The 20,907-nt window shown below is 48.5% G+C and overlaps 3 protein-coding genes across 7 annotated transcripts; 1 reads left to right on the top strand and 2 right to left on the bottom strand.

The window, feature by feature from the left end:
• Positions 1-377: 377 nt before the first annotated feature.
• Positions 378-1,511, top strand: lsm8 (LSM8 homolog, U6 small nuclear RNA associated). Its single transcript, XM_088288783.1, has 4 exons — positions 378-584; positions 868-908; positions 1,092-1,219; positions 1,301-1,511. Exons 1-4 carry the CDS (start codon positions 554-556, stop codon positions 1,389-1,391), a joined length of 291 nt encoding a protein of 96 aa, XP_088144909.1. The 5' UTR covers positions 378-553; the 3' UTR covers positions 1,392-1,511.
• A 35-nt stretch (positions 1,512-1,546) lies between these two features.
• Positions 1,547-4,610, bottom strand: tymp (thymidine phosphorylase). Its single transcript, XM_088288782.1, has 9 exons — positions 4,345-4,610; positions 3,963-4,165; positions 3,774-3,872; positions 3,254-3,383; positions 3,062-3,180; positions 2,840-3,002; positions 2,387-2,614; positions 2,151-2,291; positions 1,547-2,081 (listed from the first exon to the last, which is right to left on the bottom strand). The coding sequence occupies exons 1-9, from the start codon at positions 4,460-4,462 to the stop codon at positions 1,939-1,941; spliced, it is 1,344 nt and encodes a 447-aa protein (XP_088144908.1). The 5' UTR covers positions 4,463-4,610; the 3' UTR covers positions 1,547-1,938.
• A 933-nt stretch (positions 4,611-5,543) lies between these two features.
• On the bottom strand, positions 5,544-18,631 carry shank3b (SH3 and multiple ankyrin repeat domains 3b). 5 transcript variants are annotated; one of them, XM_088288771.1, is made up of 27 exons: positions 18,434-18,631; positions 16,575-16,746; positions 16,241-16,444; positions 16,059-16,130; positions 15,867-15,975; positions 15,095-15,246; positions 14,884-15,013; positions 14,686-14,723; positions 14,462-14,578; positions 14,059-14,136; positions 13,819-13,885; positions 13,501-13,720; positions 13,098-13,276; positions 12,892-13,005; positions 12,405-12,480; positions 12,239-12,321; positions 12,033-12,157; positions 11,831-11,963; positions 11,568-11,648; positions 11,461-11,478; positions 11,126-11,256; positions 10,949-11,042; positions 10,173-10,715; positions 9,740-10,024; positions 8,578-9,679; positions 8,405-8,431; positions 5,544-8,042 (listed from the first exon to the last, which is right to left on the bottom strand). In XM_088288771.1, exons 1-27 carry the CDS (start codon positions 18,439-18,441, stop codon positions 7,442-7,444), a joined length of 4,959 nt encoding a protein of 1,652 aa, XP_088144897.1. In that variant the 5' UTR covers positions 18,442-18,631; the 3' UTR covers positions 5,544-7,441. The 5 variants fall into 5 exon arrangements, with proteins under 5 accessions (XP_088144897.1, XP_088144899.1, XP_088144898.1 ...); XM_088288773.1 differs by lacking the exon at positions 11,461-11,478; XM_088288772.1 differs by lacking the exon at positions 8,405-8,431 and having other exon boundaries at positions 18,434-18,630.
• Positions 18,632-20,907: the final 2,276 nt, after the last annotated feature.

Here is a 20,907-nt window from a genome sequence, read left to right as displayed (position 1 = left end):
TCTGATAAGGCAAATTATTTTTGACTTTTCAAGCTTTTGAGGAGGGCAACGATCCCACGTGGATACTCTCCTACACTTTATTATTTTTAACTGGCTCTAAAATGGTCCTTTTTTAATATAGTTAATAAATAAAATAATTAAAATCTGTTTAGTACATAATTATAATAAAAAATATATCTGAGCGTCTCACTTGCGTTTGACGTATCCGGATATGACGTACAAAGTGGTCCGTTTTTTTTTATTACTACTTCTGTTATTGTTGCTATTTTGAATTCCAAATTTCTATTTATGCATTTTTTATTTATTAAAAAAACGTTAAAAAAAACAAACAAACAAAATACAAATTCATTGTTGAGCGTCTTGAGCGTGTTTGCCGGAACCGGACGTGACGTACGCACCAGTCCTCGCTGTTTCGGTTGCATTGTTATTGCAATTCCACACAGGCTCCACTTTTTTACATTAGTTTTATTTTTTTGTCTTTCTTTCTAGCAGAAGTCCAAAGGCTTTTTCCAAGTGAGGCGGCCGCTGGATCTACGGCGCAGGAAGCAGCAGCATGTCCACGGCGCTGGAGAGCTACATTAACCGTACGCTAGCACACGCTAACTTAACTAGCTAACATATACTCCGTTTTAATGAATGACTGCATGTAGCACCTTCTGATGACTTCTTACACTCATTTTAGGAGCGAAACGCTCGTAATAGTGACTATTAAGCTTTCCTTATTCGTGTAAACACGTAGCGTTTTGCAACTATCTCCGTACGGTGTGAATGAGTTGCTGTCCCACCTGGTGTCATCACGTAGCTTCGACATCATCTTCCTCGTGCGTGAGGGTCACGTAATTGGAAAACGTGTGTTTTAACCCTCAGGGACGGTGGCCATCGTGACGTCAGACGGCAGGATGATCGTGGTGAGTTTCAAATTGTGGTTGCCATACCTAGCCGAAAAATACAAACAATTCATGTTCACAATTTAAACCCAAACTATGACTCAAAAGACGTAGCTATCATTTCAAACTTATCTTACACTAAAATACACACGCACACACAAGTTGACAATTGTGAATGTCTGATGTTCCATGCTTTCCGTTTAGGGCACGCTGAAGGGTTTTGACCAGACCATCAACTTGATTCTGGACGAGAGTCACGAACGTGTGTTCAGCTCGGGTCAGGGCGTGGAGCAAGTGGTTCTGGGACTTTACATCGTCCGAGGGGACAACGTGTACGTCAGCATTCACGTTGTGCTTGCGTGCGTGCGCGCGTGCGACATCATCAGCATTTTATTTTCTGGTGCGTTGGACAGGGCTGTCATCGGCGAGATCGATGAGGAGACGGACTCCACGCTGGACCTGGGAAACATCCGAGCTGAGCCGCTCAACTCCGTCGTCCACTGATCTTTCAACTACCACCAATGTCGTTTTTCTTTTTTTTTAATTATTTGTTTTATATGGATCATGTTCTGTTGAGTGACGTTTTATGCTTTCAAAGCTTAAATAAAGTTTGTGACTTATGAATGGAGGGATTTACTCTAGATAGAAAAAAATACAAACGCTGATTACATTTTTATTCATTGGTTAATTTATAATTAAATAATACAAATGAGAATGACATTAAAATAAACTTACGTGTTATTTTAGTAAAAAAAAACAGAAAATTTATGAAGATTCAAAATGCACACAGTAGTGTACATTCAAAATTTTACACAAAAAAGGTTCATTCATTATGAATAGAAAAAATGTACGATTATTAAAATAAATCACATTTAATCTACATTTTAGCCTCTTTTCCCCCCCCAAAGCCGTTTTTAATTTAAAAAAAAAAAAATTTATAAAAAAAAACACTTCAGCTTAACTCCCATCCCTTGCGCTCAGTCATGTTGTCATGGTAACGAGTCAACACTGTGACGGTGGCACCAACATGATTTCGGTCAAAGAACGCACATCAAGCTGGAAGCATCACTTCTTGCACCAAACTTTGCTTTTGGCAATCGGTGTCCGATCCAATAACGAGAGTCCTTTGCAGTCGCTCGATCTGGTCTGGGCTCGGCGCCGGATCCTCGTAATGGACTCGCAGCCAGGGAGAGCCTGAACAAAAAAGAAACGTTGCGTGGGCCTGAAGCCTAAGGTTTTGAGAGTCAACGGAAGGAAGCTCACCTTTATTGATTTTCTGGCCTAGCGAGACCAGTAGCTCCACCCCCACGCTGTGATTGACAGACTGTCCAGCCTTGCAACGCCCCGCCCCCAATTTATGAACCACTTCCGCTAGAATCAGACCATCCACGTCCTCTAGCACGCCTACAACACAATCACAAATGTCCAAAAATGAAACGTATCCATTTTGCAATCACTCTGTAACATCAAACATGGAAAACGTGAAGCACGGTTTCTACCATCACGGCTGGCGGTCAAGTCAAGTTGATGCTTGGCTTTCCTCAGGATCTTGAAGTAATCTGTGCGGGGGGAGCAAAGCGCCTTCGCTGTGTCCTTGGCGACCCCCTGAGCCTCCATCATGGCTTGGAACTTGAGAAGAGCGGCGCCACCATTCACAGCCTGGGAAATCTGGCGTCTGCCTTCCGATTGGTCGGCCGCCAGACCCGTCATGGCCAGCAGGAGGCCGCCTGAGACCAAATCGTCACACTTAGGGAGTGAGGGAAACTAATCGTCATGTCAGTGCACTCTTTTCATTTTACCCGTGTGGGAACCAACTAGTGTACTCAGATCTCACTAATGAGGACGGACCCGTACACTTTTAGTCATTCTTGTACGTTTCCATACGGATGGAAGTGGAAGGACGGAAGGACGAGGCGGCAGAATAGGGTCAAGTGCCCATCAAACCCGTTTACCAAGCGTGGCGACGAGCTCCATGAGATCTTGTCGGCCGACGCCCTTGAGCATATCGAGAGCCTCGATGACTTCCAGACTGTTGCCCACGCTGCGACCGATCACGGCGTCCATGCGGCTTAGCACGGCGCCCGTCCGCATGCCTAGCTCGTTACCCGCCTTCACCTGCAACAGCCCAGCGCTGAAGTACTTACAAGACAATTCAACGGAACCAATCAACTCACCAGGAGCCGCGCCAGCTCCTTGGCAGCGTGCAAGTCTTTGTAGAGAGCGGCCCGACCGAATTTGACATCCAGGACCAGCGCCGTCAGCGACTCGGCGCCTTTCTTGGAGATGATGGAGCCTGGCCGCAAGACAACACGGGCGTTGGGTAATTGCGGACATTTTGTGACAGGCATACCTGCGCGGGGCGCTACCCGTGATGAGTGGCAGGCTATCCACCGTGCAAGTGATGTCACGTGTGGCGTAGAGGATGCGGTCGGCAGGAACCAGCGTCTCCGTCTGGCCTACGATGCAACAGCCCACGCTACTCAGGATGGCTCGCACCTGACAAACATTCAAGCATAAAAATCTTGCAAAAAGCACAGTTTTGAAATGATTGTCAACATTTGGACATTTTCACACCGGCTTGAGATAATGCATATTGGTGTCATCTCAAGAAGAACTGATTATTAGTAATGATGCAATATTTTTGTCTGTGATTTCTTTTCAATATTTAAATAAAGTGACAAAAAACATGGAATTGCATCATTGAATTAATAGAATAATTCAGTGTAAAAAAATGTGCAATTAATAATATTAATTAATATAAAAACAAATAAGGTTGAAAAATAGCCTGTTTTAAAACATTAAAAAAGAAATTTTTTTGGGAATCAAAGAAAAAAGCCTCAAAAGAAAAATTCGAATTGAAAATTGAGCGTGACTCAATTAAGGTACCTCCTCAGTCGACTGGTGGATATTAAAACCGGGAATGGACTCCAGTTTGTCTAGTGTACCCCCGGTGTGGGCCAGGCCCCGCCCACTGATCATGGGTACCTAGACAGTCATCAAAAAAAACATTGATTTTGGAATACGGCTGCAAAGTGATTAATTAGTTTTTTTGGGGGGGTCAGTCGTTCGAGCCACCTTGCATCCGCAGGCGGCGAGCGCGGGCGTCAGCACCAGGCTGACTTTGTCACCCACGCCGCCTGTGGAGTGCTTGTCCACCACAAGCCCCGCCCACTCTCGAGGCCATGACATCACTTCCCCCGACAGCATCATCTCTTTGGTCAGCGTCGCCGTTTCGCGCGTGTCCATGCCCTGCTGCCAGATGGCCATCAGCATGGCGCCTAAAACGAGGACGACAAATAGCAAATTACAACGTAAAGAAACAAAAACAAATTGAATCGGAATCGAGAAACCAGCCCAACCAAGGAAGGGAGATTTGCCGTACTCTTTCGTAGTCCTACTCATACTCCCAAAAAGTTACTAGTCCATGCAGAAAATTCTGAAAGGGCAAATGTGGCACCTGTCTGGCAGTCCTGGATGCTCCCGCTGGTCAGCGCCTCCACGAAGGCTTTAATGTCGCCATCATTCAGCTTCTGGCCGTCCCGCTTCTTCTTGATCAGGTCCGGGATGGTCAACATGGCTGCCTCACGTGGACACACAATGAAACCATCAAAAGTTGGAAACGGAAGACGCGAAAAACGTGAGTCTCAAATGGATTTGCATTGATTCACTTTCACGACACTTAGAAGACAAACAAGTCCATTTTGAAAGTTTCAAAATATCCTGTAAATACCTTCCAGACGGACGAGAGTGTGGTCAAATCAAATTCACAGCACTCACCCTGAACAAGACCCCGCCCTCACCCCCACCCCACCCCCTCAAAAAAAAAAAAAAAAAAACAACCTTCGCAGGGCATTGTTTGTATTATAGCGTAGAATCAACAACATTCCAGTTCTTATCCCAGCTGGCAGCATGACGTGAAATACCTCATTCAAATCTTTAATTCTATTAATAATAATCAGAATCATCTAAAAGTGCTCACGTGAGCAAAAATGTAGATTTGTGAGCGGCGAACCCTGAACTTTCTGCAGGATCCTCAACCAGTCCGCCAATGGCAGCGGAGGGGACGTGCTCAAATGTTATTGACTCGCAATTCAAGTTCACTGACTCGTCTCTTCGCAAACTTTGTTTTCAATTCCTGTCCTTGTTTGGATTACACCCATTCTGTTTTTTTATATATAACTAGCGAGTGTCAGTCATTAACAGGTCAGCGTGACCAAGGCGGTGGTCGGGGGCATGTCGGGGGTGCACGGGGTCGTCAAGTGTTTTCCTGCAGGATCCTATGATCGTATTTTCCTGACCATAAGGCGCACAGCATTAAAAGACAACGTCTCAGTTACGGGTGCTCTTTCGGTATTTAACACATCAATAAATATTCATGGGCGCAGGCATTGTAAAACATATTTTTAAAAAGTCAACGGGAGCAAAACCGAGTTCGGTTGTCGTATTTAACGTGACAGGTTCCCTCTCGTCATTATCAGAGTCAGTCTCGATGCCGTGCAGCTACTCAGCAATGATGGCGGCTCTGCAATGCAAGCAGACACATTAGCGGCTAACGGTTAGCACGTTTTTTTTTGTTTTGTGAATCGTGATCTTCTTTCGCTTTTTTTTGCCGTCTACATGCTAATTTAGGTTCAACGACAAGGTGGTGGACATGGGCTTGTCATAGTAAATGAGCCTTTATTAGAAACATGACAACATGTTTAGTGTGTGTGAAATTAAAGAAAAGAGCACAAAGAAACATCAAAGCCATCCAATAATCAATCAATCAATCAATTAATGCACACTTACATGAGATAATTCGATGAGACATGAAGACTTCATCACCACCAGCAGTCTATTGCTTATCATGAATTAGGAATAACAATTCAGCTACATTTTCTATCTTCCACATCCTAACATTTACATTAGCTTAGCGCTCATTAGCACATTAGCTTGTGTGCTGTATGCTAACAGTAAAAAAAAAACCAAAAAACTATCGAGATGTTTCCGAACCAGCGCGTCCATATGAGACTTAGTGTGCTAAGCAAAGCTAGTTTGTTTCATGTTGAAGGAGTGCCCTAAAAAAATGTTCAATAAAATTCAAAGTCACTGAATATGTAATTTACTTTAACTTTCATTTTTTTTTGGTGAATATGTTTCGGCCCTACTAGTGTGCATTCGAAACGTATTCACAGTGTGGAATATCTTTTGTGCAGGAGTCCTTATTACGAGCGTGACGTGACTGGCATGCGAGAAGAAAATGTTCCAGAAATTTCCACATATGGCGAGGTAAAAACAAAAAGTCAAAATAACCTCACGGCAAAGTGGAAAATCCTCGAAAGACCTTGATGCCCGAATGCTTGATTGTTTTTGAATTTTTTTTTTTTTGGTGATTGATTTGCTGCAATTGGTTTAAGGATGATGAAGTTACTTCCTGTACAGATGGCTTCCAACATGTAGCACCATGTCCAATCAACACGCACCACGCGCGCACACACACACAGGTTGACAAGTCATCAAGAACTCCAGCACGTCGCCATGGTGACGGAGGCATTCAACTCATTGTCAAATCAAAAGTGAAAGTAGAATAAAGTCAACACGAGCACATCATTGATCATAAAATCTAAATGAGGATAATGAACCTTATGCACGGCAAGCCATTAAATCATTTTTTGGTGCAAAGGTCGGACGGCATCTGATTTGCCGTTAAAAACCCCGTCAAGTGAATCAGAGATATGTGATACAGCTTTTAAAGTAACGACGAATATCAGCAACTATTATTTAATTCTGTTGTGGAGATTCTGTCTAGCGTTAAAGGGTTTTTCATCATTTCAGTTTTCTGATTTTTTGGGGCGTTACTTTCCCTTCAGTTTGTGTGCCAGCTGTTTAGTGTCGTTGTTGGCCTCGAGTGTGCGCACATCATGGAGACAAAGCCGAATGAGAAAAAGGGGACTTGACAGCGACTTTCTCCTTTTTTTTTTTCAATGATTCCAATTGGTCAAGGTTGTTTTCTGTGGCATGTCAAATTTACAGGCCGTATTTATTTTCACTTGACAGGGTCTTGAACATGCCTCCTTACACCCAACGCCAAAGTGCTGCGTGCATCCAGGCCATTATATTCAGAAATATTCAAAATCAAGACTAATATTTTTCAGGACTAATAATGATAATTGAAGGGGAAAAAAAAGATCAAATCAGCTCTTTGATGGCCAACACAGGCTCAGCTAAGCCAACTTGGGCGCTAACACGCTAGCAATGGCTGATGAGTTGTTTTGAGACTTACTTGTTGAACGTCTTCCAGTAAAGTCGATGGCGACACATGAAGGAAGACGTTATGAGTCGAGTTCAGCGATACACGTGACGGATGGATGTGATGGACTTGATGGATGGACGCAATGGGTTAGACATTTGGGATGGATGAGATGAAAACGCTTCAACACTTTCAATCACGACCATCAATCAAGGTAATTGTTGACGTCCGTCGCCGGTTGCGATCGGAAGGATTTGACACCCATGCGGCGATCAAAGAGCTGAGTTGACAAAAAGAGCGAGTAGACCTATGGCGGTGACAGTGGTCAAGTGGCGGCATCCAACAGTTGCCTGAGAGCCCGCTCGATGTTGATGCGGTGGCCCAGCCGGGTGACGCCCAGCTCCACGTAGTCGTCCTTGGTGAGGGCGGGAAGGTGCGAGCCTTCGATCTCGTGCTCCTGGAAGCGCTGGCGATGCTCGGCCAGCCCGACGCTCTCCAGCCAGTCGCCCACGTCGTACTTGTTCCACAAGCTGAGCGGGCGCTGCCGCCAGGGCCTGAGTGCCAGCAGGGGCCCGCTGAGGACGGGCGACGGGCACGGCGAGGCGTGCGGGGAGGGCGAGGGCGAGCGGGAGCGGGTTCGAGCGCTGGCGCTGCGCATGACGAAGCGGACCTCCTTGGGTTCCGACGGCAGGCTGAGGCTGGACGACTTGAGGATGGTCAGACCGCGGCCCGAGCTCAGGTCCGGGCGCTCCGAGCAGGGCGAGGAGGAGGAGCCCAGGCCTGGCGGCCTATCGGAGGGCGAGGGTGACGGGGAGGGGGAGGGGCTGCGGCGGGTGACGGGGTAGCGACTTCCCGGCCGGACCGTGTAGGTGGCGCCGTATCCTCGCTGGGAGATGGTGTGCAGCTCACCCAGACTGGAGAACAACCTGCAACATCACCCAATTGTGAGCATCTTAACACGTTAGCATCAAGCAGGCGTTAGCATGTTAGCGTGTTAGCGTGTTAGGTGAGACACTCCAGACCCAAGAACTGCTTAAGGTTGTGTTAGCGTGCAGCGCTATGAGGGCAACAATTTAGTCTCTTTAAAATGAAACGAAAAAGAAGTGCATGTTAGTCGAGGGGGGGAAATTCTTTCGATAATGGTGGTCGTCATCTTAAATGTCGTCACAGTCAATGAGCTTGGTGAAGTGAGTGTTAGCTGCAGCCGCACGGACGATATAAACCGCAGAATAAAATCTTAAAATCTTAGGGCGAAAACAAGAAATGTTTACCAGAGATAAAAACCTACGATTTGCTCTCTTCCCTCTCCACACATCTGCAAAAACACAAACCACACTCGTGTTACGCCGCACGTGCCTCAACCTCTACCCTGGTAGGTGCGACCATACACGCGCACGCACACGTGCACGCACACACACAAACACATTTACAGACACATAAGCATGCAGGTAACCGACGTACCTGGCCCCACCTACGGGGGACCTGCGACCGGGGTCGAGGGGGCTAGGCTCCTCCCCCAGGGAGTGGCTATCTTTGTTGAGGAGGTGGAGTCTGTTGGCAAGGTCCAGGCCCGACTCTGTTCTGCCGCTCAGCTCCAGGGCCGAGGCGGACCCTTGGCCTCCCAGCGCGGCGGGCCGGCCCTCCTCCTCACCGCCCCCCCACAGCTTGGAGCGGCGCTGGAAGAGGTAGCGCGGCTGGCGGGCGGCGGCCGGGGAGGCGGGCGAGGACGGGAGCAGCTCACTGTCGGACGACTGCTTGAGCAGCGGGTCCCTGAGAGCCGAGCGGCCGCGGCCAATGGGCGAGCGGAGGCGGGGTTTGAGGGCCGAGGAGGGGTGGCCGGCGGGTGGCGAGGAGGGGGAGGGCGGGGCCGGGGGCGACGCCAAGGTGATGGAGGGAGGCAGCGAGCCGTCACGAGGGTCGTCGTCGTCCTCGCCCGTATCGCCCTCGCCGCCCCGCCGCGGGGCTATGGCCAGGGGGGATGGAGGGGCGGTGAAACCAGGGGGCGGAGTCACCAGACCAATCCGGCGGAGCTCCTCCCTCGTCTCCTCATCACTGGATGACAACAATGCGGGCGGGAGTGTCACAGTATAGGCACCGCCCTCTTCCTCTGAGCTCCCAATGGTCAGGCTTCGACGCCTGTCGATCACAGCCGCGTGGCTCTCATTGGCCAGGCTTGCCAGTGGGATGGGTCTCCAGCGTTCAGGGGACGGCCCCGCGGGCGATGTCACTCCGCCCTCCGCTTCGGGACGCTCCACCTGTCCGTCAGGGAAGAGAGGCGGAGTGACGCGCTTGTGGCGCAGCTCGGGGCTGCTCTGAGGGGTGGTGCGCTTGCTCCGCTGCTCAGGGCTGGTCTGCGGGGTGGTGCGCTTGGAGCGAGGTTCGGGGCTGCTCTGCGGGGTGGGGACCGGGGTGCGCTTATGGCGGCCCTCCGGACTGGCAGCCGGGGTGGGGATGGGAGTGGTGGAGCCCGAGGCGTGTTTGGGTCGCGGCTCGGGGCTCGGCGTGCGGGCGGTGAGCGCTCGTTCCCGTGCGGCCAGAGCCAGGGCGAGTGGAGACGAAGGATCTGCGGAGCGGACAAATGTTTGACTGCGCTACAGATGACGGCGATGATCGTAATTCTTACCCAGAGGCTTGCCGGTGAGCGGGTGCAGGAAGGTGTGCGGGGTAGGGGAGGGCGAGAGGACGGGCGCGGGAGGTGGAAGCTCGCCCAGGTCGTCCATGGAGTGACTCTGAGTCAGGAGAGGAGGTGCCTGGTTGTCGGAGACGGCGCCCTCTACGGACAGGAAGAGGGAGGAGCGGCGGCCGTGGACGCGAGCGCGCTCAGACAGAACCTGCTGCTGGTAGAGCTCTGCCCTGCTGGGGCTGCCGGGTGCGCTCGCCTCCGACTTTGCATCCTGGTCTTTGAAGCCTGCACACAAGACGGGGACATATGGATCTACTACTGGGCATTTGACCCTTTTTTTGCCGGTCAGCCCCCGCCCTCTATTTCAGTACGGTTCCGGCCTTATTCATAAAAATCCCCCCCCTCTCAATGAGGTCGGAGACCACACACCTACCTTGCTCCTCCACAGGAAGTTGTTTGAGCAGCGGTGACTTCCTCCTCTGAGGTTTGGCCGGAGGCGCCTGCTGGCCCACATTGGCGTAAGGATTTTCGATGGGTCGTCCTCGGCGGCGCGATAGCGGCGAGTGTCCGAGCGCGGCGGTGTGGAGAGACAGCGTGGAGGTGTGCGAGGACGACATGTGCATGGCGGCGGCGTGCATCTCCGGCTGCAGCTGCGGCGGCGTATCCTGCAGGATGATCATGGAGCGCGCTTTCCTCTGCCGCTCGGCGTGGCTCCTGGACGGCGTGTCCGAGAGCTCCTGCAGCCTGGGCTCAGCTCCCGGTTTGAAGCTGGACCGAGTCAGGCCCTCCCCTCTGGCGGGGGGAGGAGGTGGGAGAAAAGACGGGGGAGGCCCCGAGTCCAGGAGGAAGAGCGGGGACGGGGGCGGGGGTGGCGCCGTCTGAGGGGGCGGCGGGATGAAGCTGTCCGTCAGAGAGGAACTACGAGGAAAGCGACTTTCGTGGATCAGAGCGGAGATGCGGTCGTCCTCGGGGGTGCCTGGATGGTCACCGTGGAGACACGTCAGCATTCGAGGCACCAACAAAGCCAGATGTGAAAAAATGACTTTTGCTAAATGATCTCATACACGACACAACCACAAGCGAGTCAATCTCAGATGAAGCTTTTGTCAAAACAAGAAGCTTTTCTTGGGACTTGATCGTTCTCTTCCGACTAAAACATTCTCAACTTTCCCTTGCTCCTGCGACGAAAACCCTCCTGCGAAGACTCACCAAAGCTTTTGGTTCTGGACATTCCTCGGGGAAGAGCCATGGTGCTCTTCTCTGGGCCGGAGGGTGGTACCAGACCCTGACGCTCAAACAGCGACTACACACACACACACACACACACACACACTTGAGTGTGTATTTTGTCCGATTTCCTCCAGCGAGGGCGGGAAAGAATCTTACATTAATTTCGGCCTGAGTGATTCTCCTGCTGGTGGGCCTCTGCTTGACCGTGGCCGCCCTGAAGTCATCGGAGGGCCGCGACCGCAGAACCACTTCCTGTGTGTTCCCTGCCAACATGTCATCCAGTTTCTCTGCAGGTTGCAGAGAACAATCTTTTTTTTTTTTTTTTTCCACTCAATTTGTTACTTTTCTCTTCTTGCATTAGCAACACAACTGCATGCTGGGAAAAAAATAATTTTGTTCCCATAACGTCAACACACAGCAGAAGCACTTTGACCGACACTCAGCCTGAACACGACAACACAAAATGTGACCTTGGCGATCACCTGACTCACCAAAGCGCCTCCTCCTGGCTGCGCACGGAGGGAAAAAAGTCCACAATTCTTCTTTACATATTGACTGTGTGTGCGTGCGCGCGCACGTGCGCGTGCATGTGCTTTACCTATGTCCTCCAGGTCAGCGGTCATGGACTTTGATCGAAGAGTCAATGAAGTACTGGGGGCTCGCTTGGGAGGGGGAGGGGCTATGAGAGGAAAATCGATCAGATTAAAAATTCACTTGATTCAAAATTAGCAGCACAGCCAACGTTGGCGGAATTGTGAGCTTGTCCACTTGTGTCAGAGCATCCTTCGCACCGAGCATACTCGTGTCCTTGTTTACTTGTGTGCGAGCAAGACTTGACTTCCTGGAGTCGTTAGAACGAACCTTTTTTTCTGATCAGGTTGGTGTCGGACTTGCGGGAAACGGAAACGACCTTCATGAGCAGGCGGCTGCCGCCCTGTCGGATGAGCGCCACCACCTGGCGATGGCCGACCTTCACCACGTCGGCGCCGTTCACCTGCACGCATCGAAACAGATGAAGATTTAAAATGCTCGTTCACGTTTGCTGTATTTGAAAGAAGCAAACCTCAATGAGGAAGTCGCCGGTGCGTAGACCGGCTCTCCAGGCCACGCCCCCCTGGTCCACAGACTCCAGGTACTGCAGGGCGGGGAACGCCGGCGTGGGGGCAAACTCCTCGATGGGGGTCTCAGCTTGCAATGACACAAAATTCTGAGCATTTTCTTTCCCAAGAGTGCCTAGAACCAATCACGCGACTTTTCCCGCTCGTCTACCTTTCGCTCCTCGCAGGACAAAGCCAAATCCTTCGCTCTCTCTCTTCTGCAGCACGGCCATCTTCTCCTCGATCACATAGTCACTGACGACGATGCGATCGAGTCGTTAGCAACGATGCAACGACAAAAGCGCTCATCGGCGAGTCACGTGAGGTGCGCGATTCACCTGTAAGACGTGTAGTTGTCGTAAGAGCCCACCGTGTAATGTCTGAAGAGTCGTTTGGTGCGGTCCTCCCTCGTCTCTGAAACACATTCTCAATTCATTCCAGTTTTCTTTTTCTTTTTTGTCTGCCGCTTACACTAATCACATGGCTGCAAACTGATTTTGAGACAATTCTGTATCAAAAATGAAAAAAAAAAAATACAATGAAATAACCTGTGCCTAAAAAGCGAAGCATGGAGAGTCTGCGTTGCCGAAACCAACGGGTGAGGTTATGAAATGGCTCAATTGATTATTATTCTCCTTATTTATGCCTGTTTTTGTAATGATCGTGTTTACGTTTGTCTCAGATGAAACATTTATTTTCTTATATTTTTCATATTATTTTATAATTTGCCACCAGTGGTAAAGAAAAAAACATTGGTTTCATTTTCCATAGTTTTTTTCCAGAAGAAAATGAGGAAAATTTGGATTTCACATCACATGTGTTTACCCAGTCTGGGGTCGTATTGTCTCATCTGAACTTCTTCAACGCAGTCGGCAGGAAACCAGCCTGTTCTTCCTTTCACGTTTCCTTCCCAGAATCCGCCTTCGCCGATGGACAGAACTGGAGATGAAAAATCAGGATTAAGAAGTTTAGGAGGGGGAAAAAAAATAAAAAGTCTCGCCTGGACTCCAAAAATGTGCGTGTCTAGTGACCTTTCACCCTTTCGCCGCGGTGCAGCTGGATCTCTCCGGACCCCTGCGGAACATGAGAGCGCGTGGCGATGAAGGTGCGGCCCGGCACGGCGCTGTACAGCCTCTTCTTCCTCAATTGCGGGGTGAGGGGAGGCGATGACGGGGGGCTGCTCTCCATGTGACCTCCACCGCCACTCGGACTGACAATAACATGAACAATTTTTTTTTTTTGACTCAATCTGATAAATAAAGTTAAAATAATTAATTAAACAATATATTTTTTTTTTTTTCCAAATTTGCATTGTAATTGCAGTTGTAATTTAGATTTTTTTTCATTTTGTCTTTTGAAAAAGATTATTATTGATTAAGATTATTGATTATTTCCTTTGATGGCGGCCATTTTGTGACCCACAGGCCCGCTCACCTGAGGCGGCGCGTGTGTCGTCGTAGCGAGTGCGTATGCGTGTCGAGGTGCGCTTCCAAGCTTTGCAGGGACGGTCCGGGGGAGGAGGCGGGGCTTTCCAGGGCGTTGTCGCTGACCGAGCGAATCAGAGAGCGCGGCGAAGACAGACCGTTTCCTGCCGGGGACCTGAGGGTTCCCAGGCGGCGCCGCTTGGTGTACGAAGGAGATTCTCGGAAGGGAACTGCTTGCACACACGCACACACACACACACACGCAAAAAGTCTAAGTACTATGTTGGAGTGGATGAGGTATAATTATCTAGTGATGTGTGCCACTCACCAACATCAGAACTTTTGTGGATCTTGATGATCTCGGCCAAATCGAAGTTCCCGGCGATGATGGCCACCTGCACAGACAAACATCCATCTTAGTTCCACAATGCACCAGCGTTCAAACATTTGGGGTCAATTTTAAAAGTCCTTAAAAAAAAAAATAAAATAAAATCTTTTCCCAGTGAAATGAATGGAAATGTGATAAATCCATCCCGAGCAAAAGAAAGGCAGTTGTAACGTGTGTGACCTGAAAGGCAGTCTGGTTGTTGTAGTTCTTGATGTCCTTGTTGGCTCCTCGGAACAGCAACACTCTGGCACAACTGTCCTGCAGGGGGCAGTAGATTGAAACCAGTAGATTAGTAGGCCAAATAAGTCATCAAAAAACAGATAAAGGTTTTTATTCCCAAAACGTTGGTTCCAGCCACTTTAACAAGATGCAAAGTTTGAACATTTAAACTAAAATGAAATGAAGTAAACAACTCCATTTAAATAATGAGTTAATCATAATTACTTGACAGAAAATGCAAAGAACAACTGCATCTGAATAAATAAAGCAGTTCAAAATGAAACGTATGATTGGGAGATGCGCTACAAAACGTGGCCACTAGAGGGAGCCGTCGCAGCATACATTTGATGCGTCATCTTCCTACCTGGTTGTAGAGGGCGCAGAGGTGCAGCGCGGTATTTCCCGATGCATTCTGGGAGCTCATGTCAGCCCCGTAGAACAGCAGGTGCTCCAAATGCTGCACGTTTCCATGGCGACACGCCTAAACACACACACATGCATGATTACGCATACTGAATCTGTACATGTAATTTTAGCAGTGATTGAGCACACGTGCGCGTGGGCGCGTGAGAGTGAGTGGTTTGTCACCTGGTGGATTTCCTGCCATCCGTTCTCGTCGGTCATGCCTGTAACCATGACAACCAGAAACCTTTCATCAGCCCAATGCCTTTTCACAAGTCGTGAAACAATAAGCACATGCGTGGCATTGAATGATTGTTTATGCAGTCAAGCAAGACTTGCATCTTGGTACCAGGAACTATGTTGAAGAAAGCTGATTTCAAGTACCGAGTGTGGCGTGGTCCTGCAGTAGCAGCTCGCAACAGTAGGGGGCGCCGCCCACCATGGCTGAGTGATAGAGGGGAGTCAGCCCCCTGCTGTCCTTGTAGTCTGGAGATGCTCCCAAGTCCAGCAGGGTCTGCAAAGTAGCACAAGCGAGTCACTGACAAGCTCGGCCGAGAGGCGGACCGGCGCTGGCGCCCTCGCCCGATGTTCTTACGGTGAGCGCGGCGCTGTTGCGGCACATGACGGCCCGATGCAGAGCGGTGATTCCGTCCCTGGTGCGGAAGTCCAGGTGAGCGCCGCCACTGCGAAGAACTTTGATGAGTTCGCAACTCTCCTCCAACTGGACCGCCAGCGTCAGAGGACACTCTGGAAGGGGAGCACATTGCGCTGTTCTTTCAAATTCAAAGCATGCTTTTGTCCAATAAAAATACGACAGGGCCATTTATTTGATTTGATTTATTGCTCTGGATGATTAAAAAAAAAACGGATTTCCCAAAAAAAGAATTTAATACAAAATCTTTTTTAACATAATATTGAAATCACATTTTTTTTTAAAAATCTAAAATGACACTCATTTTGAAAAAAAAAAAAAAATCTCCTTTTTTAATATAATATTGAAATCACATTTTTAAAGCATTTTTTTAAATCTTTCGTTAATGCGGAAAATCATGTTTTCCAAATCTTTTTGAAGCATAAAATCAGTTTTTTAAACAATAATAATAAAGATATATAAGAAATTTTTCTACAAATTGGGAAAAAAATAAATCACATGTTCACATTATCTTTTTTCATCATAGAGTAAATCTAATTTTTAAATATTAATTATTATTAATTTTTTTTATCTAATTCCTTTGTAAAATTTCATTTAAATGAAAACACTTTTAATCCAATTTCACAATGTTTGACTGATAAGGAGCAATGGCAAAAGTGGAAACTATACCCGCGGCATCCGCAATACTTTGTAATATTTTGGAATGTTTACACACCGCCGCTGTCCGAGTCGTGGAAGTTTGGATCGAGGCCTTTTTCCAGCCATTTGGAAACCTTCTCCACGTTCTTCTGGTGGACATGTTCCATGAATCGCTTCAGGTTGGCCTGAGACGGACGAACAAAGTTTTTTTGTCGGTCAGCACAGCTTTTGGCTCATCCGCCGTCTTATTGAGAAATTCTTGGCCTACTTTGGTGTGCAGCTTGGCAAGCTGCTTGTCGTCTACGTAACTCTGCGTGTAAATTCTGCGTTTGTAACGAAACTGGAAGACAACATGGGAACGTTAGAGCATGGACAAAGAACATTTTTGGGTGCCGCGTTCACGATGGCGGGATTTTCATAGACTGAAATTGTGTGCAAAAAAAAGCGCACCTCGAGGTATGGGATGGGCGTGATGGGTGGGAGAGGGTACTCTTTCAAAAGTCGCTCCTCGTCCAGAAACTTGCCAGCTCGGCCGTTGAACGCCGGCTGGAAGAGACCATAGTTCAAAACATCCGACAGAGACTGAGTCAAGGTGACCAGAACCCTCTGCTTACTGGTCCAAACGGGTAACTCTGGGTCCAGCCGCAAACACTTCTGAGAGAGCCACAGACGCACACACGGACATGTTTGATGCCACACTGGCTCACTTTGGCCTCGCCGACAATTCCTTCTCGTCGTCCGGTCGGCCGGCGGACACAAGCGTGCTAGCTAGCGTGTGTTTTACCGTCTGCTGTAGGTCCGGGATGCCGATGCGGACCACGATGCTGTTTCCAGAGGGTGTGTCCTCCGCGTCGTCGTCCCGGGCGACGGGAGAGCCTGTCGGGTTGCCGTTAGTAACCGCCTGTTGGCGTGGGCGATCATGTTTGGTGTCAGCAGCCGGACTCAGAGGCATGTGGCTGCAAGACAGGAAGTCACACAAGAGATACGAAACTCTCAATCGCTGGCGCCCACGTCACTCACCGGGCCTTTTGGCGCCGCACACGTTCAAAGTCACTGATATTAAATGCATACACGAGTCACAAAAAGTTCACGATCGTAATTTTTTTTTTTTAACATTACCAAGTGAACTTAAGTTCAGCTGTTCAATGTATCAGTCATGTTGCTCACCATCATGTGACCGCTGCCTTCTCAATTGCTAATAATGGCTGTGGAATGTTACATCGGTTCCTGTTTTTCAACTCTGACAAAACTGCACGCACACGCCCACACTAATGAATACCAAGAAGGATCCAGGGAGCGATCATTTCCGAGGAGCAATGTCTCCCACGATGCATTTCATCTTCCAACAATTTAGATATGTGACAAGTCTGTCAATCCGCCAAGAGCACGCTTCTCTACTTCCTGTTCGTGAGATTCGACTTCCTGTTAACGAAGACCACCAGTCGCTTGATGAAGCCCCAAACCGAAGGGCCGCTCGCATCCCGGTGAGTCGGTGAGGGCACGAGTGGCGTGTTGTCATGGCAACTGGAATAGCAGGGAATCCTGTGCTAACCTCACTGTGTCACTCTCCGTGTGTTGGACATGCTCGCTGTTGCTATGGCAACGCGGCTGAACACATTTTTCGCAGTTTGCCATGCCAAAACTACATCCTACCTGCTGACTCTCGCGCTTTTTCCGTCCGGCTTTGACACATCTGGGACATCGTCAAATGGCGGCCGCTCCCCCAGACAACGAGGGCACTCACTTTAGACATTTTTAAGATGTGACCGAGATTGTGAGATCAATTATTTGCTATGTTAAGTCATCAAAAAAGAACATTTAATTTATTAGAAATGGGTACCGCCGATAAAACGAATAATAAATATATTACTTTATGTTTTTGAAGGTAAATGGCGTATTTTTGCTGGGTTTTTTTAATTTTAGAATAAACTACTTTTTTGAGACTACTATACATATTTTTCAAGAAAAGTGTTTTTTGGGTGGCTAATTTTTTTTTCCAAGAAAGAATTTGCATTTTTTTTAGGTGCAAGTTTTTATCCAGACAAAATGTCGGCGTTTATGTAATGTTTATGTTTTTTTTTTTTGAAAAACATGCGACTTTAAAATTATAATCTTATAAAATTAACAAAAAAAATGTGGAAAAAAATATGCATTTTTTAATCAAGACACAAAAACGTTTTGATTCCTTTTGCATCGAGGGGGAAGTCTTTTGAAAAACAAAAAGTTTGGGGAGGCCTGCTTGAGCGAGAAGAAGCCCCTCAGCAGGTACAAGTGGTTTATTTTGAGCTAGTGACAACACTTGACTCAGACTGTTGAATAAGTGATGACGAGCCAGGCGGTCGACGTTCCCGCATTGTCGTGTACAAGGCTAACAACGCTCCTCAAGTGAATAATCAGCAGCAGCCCAAAGAGCGCTCGGCGACACCTCCGTCGCTCGCTCACTCTCCTTTGAGAACGTATGATGTCATCAGCGTGCCAGAGCAACAAGCCCACAAATGTGGTTCCATGCAATCCCTGCACTCGCACGCCACAAATTCACTCTTTTGCGACGGCGCGTCACAAATAAGTCAAAGTCTCCATTAATCAGAACGTTGATCGCAGGTGGGACGACGTAAAAAAAAAGAAAAAAGCGCCTCAACTCACTTCAGCATAGTTCCTTGGAACCAAGATTGCTTAAGGCGGCGTCAAAGCAATACTTTTGTTGACATGAAGCTCCACCGCAATGTTCCTGAGCGCATCAAGACGGCACCAAAGAAAGCTCTTCAAATCAATTCCAAGTCAAAGTCGAGCCGAGCCCGACGAGTCCGAAAATTGTCTGCGTCGATCCCGCGCGTTGTTGTGTTGCGTTGGACGAAGCCTCATACCTATTGGCAGCACTCCCATCAAACTTTTCCAAAGCGCGATCTGATCCCAAGCCTGACGGCGTTTCTGCTTCAGGCTTCCGATCTGCTTCCGATCCGGTCCGCTCGGCGGTCTGCAGGTCCAGGATGCGGTGGGACACCTCAGGTGGACGGCGACGGGGAGACCTTCAGACGCTATTGTGGGAGCTGGTCGGCCCATCCTGGGAGGGGGAGGAAGAGCGAGGGGAAGGTGGGGGGGCGGGCGCCAGGATGTGGAAAAGGGAGGGGGGTGAGAGGAGAAAACAAAAGCAGCAGGTTGGTGGAGGCCACATGGAGACAACGTGACCGCCATCGCTTTTGGCGGCGCCAACAGTCATTTTGTTTGGAACAGGAAGTTGTTTGGATGCAAACTTGCCACGAATGAATCAACCGAAACGTCACAAACGGAATGGAAGCGGCGAACCGTTTTCATTGTTTAAAAACATTTGGCGAATCTCCACTCTCGGCAAAGATCGCAACAACTTCCCGTGACTCACACTTCCTGTTTCCTGTCTGAGTGGGCGAAGAAACGGACGTGAGGAAGGAAAAGGTGAGAAGCTGGACCACTCTGATAACACGCGCACGTCACCACACGCACACATTTTTGGCAATCCTTAAGATGAGCTCCAGGTCCGATCCACTTTCACATGCCGTTGTTGTGCCTGCATTCCTGCTCACACACACACACACACACACACACACACACACACACACACACACAAACACACACACACACACATTTAAATGACTTGATATATCAAGTTTAGTGTCATGGAGAAAGTTGACATTGAAATGCAACTTGAAGGCCAGGAACCACAAGATCCAGATCCGCTTTCACATTCGGATGTGGTCACATCTCATTATGCATGAAGTGGAGCCCTGAAATCCAGATCTGATCCATTTTCCCAGCTGGATTTGTTTACATACTGGGCGTGCGGTCGCCGCGCAAACACTTGACATCGAGTGCGAATTCATGACACCATTCAGTCGAACTTCAAGTAAAATTTTTAAGATGTGCGATCCAGATGCTGATCCAGATGCTGATCAATTTGCGGTCACATATCCGCACATATATTTCGCTGGAAATGTAGCTCCTCTTGCCCATTACCATGGCAACCAATGGCAGGAGCCGATAAGATCCACTGTTCTCTGTCTCTCACACACACACACTTTATCTTGTCAAGTTTCTCACATCACCAGCAGCTGAAGCATGGAGGCTTGTTGTTCTCATCGCAAAAACCCGGTGGACACGAGACATTAAATTGTCTCTGAAGACTCACACGTTGCCATGACAACCACGTGATGTGCCAAGCAGAGACACTTCCTGCTTGAAGTGGTCTTTTTTCCCTCCTAGCAATAGCAGCAGATCAACTCTCAGATAGACCACGGCCTACACACTCACTGCCGCACTTACGTAACAACACGCACGCACGCACACACACGCACACGCACGCACACGCACGCACACACAAGATGATGAGAGGATGCTGGGGAAAAGAAAGTACGAAAAAAAAGTCAGGGCAAAGAAGACAGAAGGTGAATAGAGAGGAGAACTGAATTCAAGCATGCAAGCAAGGAGAGGAAGAATAAGGACGAGGTGAGGAAACGAAGCGTTGGAAAAGGAGAGGAGGAGTCAAAGAAAGGAGGAGGTTAGGAGTCAGTAAGGAGGATGAGGAAGGAGCGGAGGAGGTAAGGAAAGGAGGAGTCAAGAAAATCAGGGAGATGAGAAAAGTAGGTGAGGAAAAGGGTGAAAATGGAAACGGGGAGGCAATTAGGAAACAGGGAACATAGATAGACAGAAAGATAGAAGTGGGCGGAGAGAAGGAGAGGAGGTCTCAAGTGACCAAGTAGGTGAGGAAGAAGAGGAAAGGAGGAGGTGAGGATATGACAAGTGTTGGACACCAGGAGGTGATAGAAGGCGAGGAGATGTCACGGGAGCAAAGAGGTGAGAGAGGAGTAATTAAGGAAGTGAGGGAATGAAAAGGGAGGGAAGGAAATGAGGAAATTAGGGAAGGAGATGAGGAGTCAAGGAAGCGAGGAAGTGACAAATGAACAAATGGAAATGAGGAAGTGAGGAAAGAATGGATGAAGGAAATGAGGTGAAAAGAGGAATTGTAGCAAATGAGGTGAGAAAGGAAAGGAGTGGTCAAGTAAATTAGGAGGGACAGGAGCAATGTAGGAAACGAGGCGGAAGGAAAAGACACAAATCAAGGAAGCCCCAGCAGGAGTAAAGCGGAG

Source organism: Idiotropiscis lumnitzeri, chromosome 2 (genome assembly GCF_059441095.1).
Source record: "Idiotropiscis lumnitzeri isolate Australia: NSW breed Sydney's pygmy pipehorse chromosome 2, RoL_Ilum_1.0, whole genome shotgun sequence".
NCBI classification, from domain to species: domain Eukaryota; kingdom Metazoa; phylum Chordata; class Actinopteri; order Syngnathiformes; family Syngnathidae; genus Idiotropiscis; species Idiotropiscis lumnitzeri.
Note: the sequence above shows the minus strand (reverse complement) of the source record. Positions and strands in the feature narration are given on the sequence as shown.

Excerpts from the sequence above, each read along its gene's own strand:
- lsm8 (XM_088288783.1), top strand. The coding sequence starts at position 554 with ATGTCCACGGCGCTGGAGAGCTACATTAACC. Across the intron at positions 585-867 it reads GCTGGAGAGCTACATTAACC|GGACGGTGGCCATCGTGACG; the intron begins GTACGCTAGCAC and ends TTTAACCCTCAG. Across the intron at positions 909-1,091 it reads CAGACGGCAGGATGATCGTG|GGCACGCTGAAGGGTTTTGA; the intron begins GTGAGTTTCAAA and ends CTTTCCGTTTAG.
- tymp (XM_088288782.1), bottom strand. The coding sequence starts at position 4,462 with ATGTTGACCATCCCGGACCTGATCAAGAAGAAGCGGGACGGCCAGAAG. Across the intron at positions 3,873-3,962 it reads TCGCCGCCTGCGGATGCAAG|GTACCCATGATCAGTGGGCG; the intron begins GTGGCTCGAACG and ends ATGACTGTCTAG. Across the intron at positions 3,181-3,253 it reads TAGCCTGCCACTCATCACGG|GCTCCATCATCTCCAAGAAA; the intron begins GTAGCGCCCCGC and ends TCTTGCGGCCAG.
- shank3b (XM_088288771.1), bottom strand. Across the intron at positions 13,277-13,500 it reads CGACACACGCGCCGCCTCAG|TCCGAGTGGCGGTGGAGGTC; the intron begins GTGAGCGGGCCT and ends TGTTATTGTCAG. Across the intron at positions 9,680-9,739 it reads GCTCACCGGCAAGCCTCTGG|ATCCTTCGTCTCCACTCGCC; the intron begins GTAAGAATTACG and ends TCCGCTCCGCAG.